Raw genomic sequence first — 6,000 nt, 5'->3', positions numbered from 1 at the left:
GAAATCCTAAAGTGACAAACATTTAGCTTTCTGCACTGTTTGTTCTACCTGAACCAAAACATAGGATTGGCAACGGCATTAGCGGTTACTCCATTTCTCTCAGAGCCCTTCCTATGCCCTGCTGCCACAGTATGTTAAGTATTTTTAAAATCGAACAAGGGCACATTGTGTGCACATTGGGGTATATTTAAATTCCAGTTGGAAGAAATCCCAGTAACTGAGGACACAGGTTGTACCAATTACTAGTTACAGCTGCAGTTAAAAAATCATGGCATGAATGAAAGTGCCTTACCTTAAAAGGACTAAAATGTTAACCATCTAAGGGATGACACACTCATTCTTAGTTCAGTGTCACATGCCAGCCTCAGAGATGGAATACTTGCTGGCTTGTAAAGCTTGTAAAGCTATGCTTAACTTATCAAAAAGAAAGCACCAACAGCTGATGCTTCCATAATTTGCATAGCTCATGTCAGAGACCAACTATACAGCTAGCCTTTCTGCTGCTGCTCGTGCTGTGCAGCAGAAAAGACTAATGCAACAAAAACATTAGTAGTTCTATTGCTTGAATAATCTTAAATACTTTACAAGATGAAAGCAACATCTTACAAGTGGGATTTTTAAGGTATACAGATGTGAACCTATACTTTGACTCTACAGAAGAGTAAGTACTTCATAGCAAGCTCGTTCTGAAATTTTGATAATATATCTATTACCACCAGGTCCAGGTAACAAGTAAGGTCTTTAGAGTTCATAGTTTCAATAGCTATTATGCTTGCACAAATCTACCCTAGAAATCAATGTTGCTACACAATACTGTTGGAGTGTGCTAGCAATAAAATGCTGACAGCTGACATACTTATTTTATCTATGACCTGAGTATGTATTTGTAAAGCTGAACTTTCAAAAAAAGACTGTGGGAAATAAAATAATAAGAAAAACTAGACAGTTCAGTCTTATGTTTTGCTTACAAAATCAGCCATATCACAGATCAGAAGATTTGAACAGGAGATGCAACACGTTACTAGGTTGCACTGTAAAAGCTCATGCTTCAGCAGGAGTTGCTGCAATACATGGTAAAACCAAAGTTCAGTCCTACCCACAGCCAGCAAGTTCCAGTGGCAACTAATGATTTTCTTTTCCTTCAGCGCAACAGAATTTGTTCTCATAATAGAAGTGACCAAGTTGGGTAGGCCTTTTATTAAACACTTACAGAACAAAGTACGTAGGAGATAAGGAACAAAAAGTTCTTCTCAAGTTTTACTCCAGCACTTCAACAAGTGTAAATAAAGGGGTAAGGAATTTCTCTCAAGTGTAACTAACCACTGTGCAGTATACAAATGACACTAGTGTAGTGCTTAAGTGAATCACATCTCCACATCATTCATTAACTTTGACTACCCGTAAGTATGGGCTTCTCACTTTACCTCAACCAACCTTTTAAGTTTGGGAAAAAAGATCTACATACCTTTTGTTGAATCCCATCTTAATGATTTCTAAAGTGAAAGTCTTGCATCTGAAGAAAGCAAAAGGCGAGCAACCTTTCTGTAGAGTGGTTAACCTGCTCTTAAGGCTAAGGGACATTTGTCCCAAAAACTCTTACTGAGCAGGGAATCCATCAAGGAAGAACTGAGAGCTCGTGAGCAAGTAGGTCAAAATGGACATTTAAGTTTGCTATATCCTTCATCAGGAAGCCAAGTAAACTTTAATCCTCTGGATTTATTCAAGTCATCTTTGGTGGATGTTATTTCTGTACCTTTTCCTCATATCCTGGAATTATTGGCCCTGGAGTTACTTCCACATGGACTCATTTTAAAAGGTTTAAAGTGACATGTAAATCATTGTGTTCCCCTAAACTTCCCAAGCACTTATGTACAGCGAAGTCTTCATTAATCCATGTCTGTAGCAAGTGTTCCCTAGTGTCGGGGTGCCATTCACGTTCTTAATCCTTTGTAGTACCTATTTTACATCTACTGTGAGACAAAAATAGTTTAACTGATCCTATGTAATCACGACAAGAGATTAATTAAAATGCCAAGATAGGAAACAATTTATTATAGAGAGAAGAAAAATTTCTCATCCAAAATATAGAAATCTGTACAACTTTGCCACAATCAATATACATGAACTGTACAAATTTACACCAGTTCATAATTTACCAAATAAAAGATGACTAACAAAGTTCACAAAATAGATGGTGGTTTGTGGAAAAGACTTTTACCCAATTAAGAACAAGGAAATTACAAACCAGACCTCCACTTTCTAAAAATAAGAAGTTTACTCAGTCTTAGAAAACTACAAGCTAGCAAATGTACAGATAGCTGGCTGGTGCTAACACCACAGTTCAGACAGTGTCTTTATATAGTCTTTTTAAAGCCTGTTGCCATGGCAGATTCTGATCACTTGCTACTTTTGAGGCCAATGTAAAGATTTGACCATTTCCCCAGGTCATACTTACTAGTTTATCTTATGTACATTTATACATATTTGTAAGTGCTAGGTAAAAGTCTGAAAGATAAAATTTCCAGTACTATTGTGTCCATAACAATAAGTCTTGTTACTGAGCTGCCAAAAATGCTAACAATTAATACATGTAATAGTGCAAATTTACTCTGCAAGACTTACTGCAGAGACTCGCTTTATAAATACAGATTGGGGTTGAAAGAATTGGTGTAGAAATTAAGTAAGATGTCTTGGAGAAACTGACCCTTCCTAGATCTTCTTCACTCTCTAGCAAGTTGTAATCGTTTTGACTCACAGGCTATTAAATCACTGAAAGGTACTGTCCAAACTATGGCACTGTCACTTTAAAGTATACCACTCTAACGTGTGCCAGATCTTCACAGCTGTGACATGGTTTAAATTCCATAATCCATCCCCAGAGGTGCCCACCCAGAGTAAAAACCAAATTTATCCATCCATTTTAAGGTGATCCATCCACAGACTATATCTTAACCTGATACAGTCATCATATTGTAGCTTTTGGAAGGGCTAGTTCTGCCCAAGAGAAGTTCCTCCTTACAGCTTATTCTGCTGTCTACCATTTGCATGTTGGTGTTATTTTGGCTACCTCCTGCTGGTGCAGCTTCGTACAGCACGCAGATCGAGCCATCCTCTCCAATACGATAGGACACTTCATACGGGTCAACCCATAGAGTGAGTTCGCTTGGAAGAAGCTGGAACAGTTCCTGACTGCTCAATCCAATCCGCTGTGCTGCCTGTCCAATGAGAGGATCCATTTTATGGTTGATCCGGATACATCGGTAACCTGATCCCTTGCATGGCTTTTCTGGGAACCAGTGGTGTTTGTAATGTTCTATAAAATAAATAAATAAAAAAAGAAGATTATCCTCCTTAATTCTGTCTTCACAAAGCTGTGCAGCAATCAGCATTCTCTTGCAAAGTTTCACAACTCTAGATGTTGAGACGCTTATTATTTTAGAATCAAGTGACCTGAAAAATCATCGTGCCCTCTATTTTGCTGATGATTTACATAAAAGCAGGGTCCCTTGGGGACCACGCATGCACAAAGTTATTGTTTCATCCTACCATACATGGAGAACAATGTCTGCCATCTGAAAGGAGTGAAACGTAACTTCCTAGTATTCACAAAAACAAATGTAACAAAGATTTAACACACAAAGCGGAGAAGTTTGAGGGCCTTGAAATGCCATAAACCAAGGTTAAAAAGTGCCTTTTCAGCATAATTTTGGAGTCGCAGCCAGGCTTAGCTCCTCACGCCGTAAGAGTGACTAAAAATAACCAGGGAAGCAGCCGGGCAGCATTTATTGACTCAAGCTGTATTTCACCAGCGCTCTTCCCAGCCAGTTTTCCAGGGCGAGGTACCCACGGCTTCACTTACCTTCGGAGTTTTACCCCTCCCGACACCCCAAGCCCGGCGCTACTCGCGGCGCAAGGCACTGGCCCCTGCCCGGAGCGCCTGGGACCCGCTCTGGGTGTCACAGAGCCCAGGGGGCAGCCAGGAACCCGGCGCTACCGACCCCAACCCGAGCGTGAGGGCGGCCGCGCGATGCTTCCAGAAGAGGAACCGAGCCGCGTCCTGCCCCGACGGCTCTTACGGGACGAAACCGGCCCCGAGAGCGACCCGGGGGCCCTGCGGCCGGGCGGCGGCTCCGCCGGCTTTGTCTGCGGGGCGGGGCGGATCGGGGGGGGCGTGGGGGGGCTCCGCGTACAGGGATGCGGGGAGCGGTGCCGGCTCCCGCGCCGCCCTCACCTGCCAGCAGCTCCTGCAGGCTCTGGCTGAAGGTCTGCAGCTGCCGCTCGTTCATCAGCCCCTTGGTCCGCAGGAACTTGGAGATGAAGCCCACGGCCGCGGCGATCTCGCGTATCATGCTGGCCCGGGTGTACAGGGCGGGATGCATGGAGGCGGCGGCCGGCGGGGGCGCTCGGTCGGGACGGGCCGGGTCGGGTCAGGACGGGACGGGCTCGGGCTCGGCTCTAACTGGGCGAGGCGCGGGCGGCGGCGCCCAGCTCACATGGCGGGGGCGGCAGCCTCCGCCTCCTCCTCCTCCTGCGGCACGGCGGCAGCGGCGGCGGCCGCGGCAGCGCTGCCCGCATCTCCTGCGGCGCGGGGCGAAGGGAGCCGCCCGCCGCGCGCCGCCTCTTATAGCCGCCCGCGGCAGGAAGTGGCGTCAGGGCACCGGGGGCGCGTCGCCGCCAATGGGGCGATCGCACCATTGTGACGGAGCTGGGCGGAGGGAGGGGCAGGGACCGCGAGGAGAGGAGAGGGAGGGAGGGAGGGAGGAGGGGGGGTGACGTAATCGGTTGTAAACAAATAGAGCGGGGGCGCGCGGCGCTCGGGAGCGCGCGGGGGGGAGGGGGGGGGAGGGGAGCGCGCGGGGCACGGCGCCGCGCTGTATCCGGGGAGAGCAGCGACACGTCAGCGGCACGGCCCGCGGGAGCGCGCCCCCGGGCGGGCTGTTGCCGGAGGAGGGTAGGAGAAGCAAGAGGGTAAAGCCACCCCCGAGTGTAAAATCAAAGGGGAGATGAAAAGAGCAACGTATTTTGTGGAAAGCTCGACGTGTAGCGTTTTTTTTTTTTTTTAGGTGGACAATTCGCTCTTCCCCTCGGTTATTGCACACCCTGCCCCTATGCGAAGGTGCAAATGCGATACAGCCTGGTGTTTACGTGTATGCTGCTTCCAGTCGGAGAGCAGAAACACGACCGTTGGAGGCACATTTAAAAATAATAATATTTTTTTTTTCACCACTAAAATGTCTTTGCAATTAAATAATGAACTACATAAAAATAAATCTGTGAAATAATTTAAATAAAAGGTGAAAATACGGCACTTTGGGTTCTGTGATGTTGGAGATGTACCTGAGTAGCGCTTTCAGTCTTTTTTCTGCGCTCAGGAGCTCAATGCCTCAAGGGACCCTGTCTTTGACTCTCTATACACAAGGGAGATGTGCAAAATAACTTCAAAAGATAATCTTGGGAGCTTAAATCCACGGCTTTACTGCATACTAAAAACCTTGGTGTAGTTTCAGAGCGCGGTCTCATCTATTGTTCCGCCACCAGCCTCTGAATATATCTCATTAGTGATCACAGGCTGTCCTGTCCTGTGAGAAGGGAGGAGCTGGTAGGCTGACCCCTCTTCTTGCTGCTCCACAGGTATCAGCCCTCCCTTCTTCCCCAGTGCTTCCCCAGCATGTGTAAGAAACAGCCAGAGCAGCCATTTCTGATCTGCGCATAGGTTGGTGTTTGCTGTTTCCTTTCAGACCTCAAAGCAGCAGATGACTCTCTTCTCCTTTACAACGAGGTCAGTCAACCTACAGGAAAATCCCACTTCTCTTGTACAAAATTGGCCTTATTGTCAGAGCGTCTCAATTACAACAAAATAACTACTGGAAATACTTTAACAAAAAAAAAAAAAAAAAAAAAAAAGAGAGAAAGAGTGTAACATGAGTGTAGCACTTGCCACCTCTGCTTGGATCCGAGCTTCATCTGGGCCAGTTTCTCATCTCCCCTCCTTAGTGCCAA

At 46.2% G+C, this 6,000-nt stretch overlaps 1 protein-coding gene across 1 annotated transcript; it reads right to left on the bottom strand.

Moving 5' to 3' along the window:
* Nucleotides 1–2,023: 2,023 nt before the first annotated feature.
* Nucleotides 2,024–4,615, bottom strand: BTG1 (BTG anti-proliferation factor 1). Its single transcript, XM_080575570.1, has 2 exons — nucleotides 4,232–4,615; nucleotides 2,024–3,313 (listed from the first exon to the last, which is right to left on the bottom strand). The coding sequence occupies exons 1-2, from the start codon at nucleotides 4,377–4,379 to the stop codon at nucleotides 2,949–2,951; spliced, it is 513 nt and encodes a 170-aa protein (XP_080431696.1). The 5' UTR covers nucleotides 4,380–4,615; the 3' UTR covers nucleotides 2,024–2,948.
* Between the last annotated feature and the right edge of the window lie 1,385 nt (nucleotides 4,616–6,000).

This window comes from Anser brachyrhynchus, assembly GCF_964034855.1.
Source record: "Anser brachyrhynchus genome assembly, chromosome: 1".
Lineage (NCBI taxonomy): Eukaryota > Metazoa > Chordata > Aves > Anseriformes > Anatidae > Anser > Anser brachyrhynchus.
The sequence above is the reverse complement of the archived record's forward strand: the minus strand, read 5'-3'. Positions and strand labels throughout refer to the sequence as shown.

Excerpts from the sequence above, each read along its gene's own strand:
- BTG1 (XM_080575570.1), bottom strand. The coding sequence starts at position 4,379 with ATGCATCCCGCCCTGTACACCCGGGCCAGCATGATACGCGAGATCGCC. Across the intron at positions 3,314-4,231 it reads CCTGCAGGAGCTGCTGGCAG|AACATTACAAACACCACTGG; the intron begins GTGAGGGCGGCG and ends TTTATTTTATAG.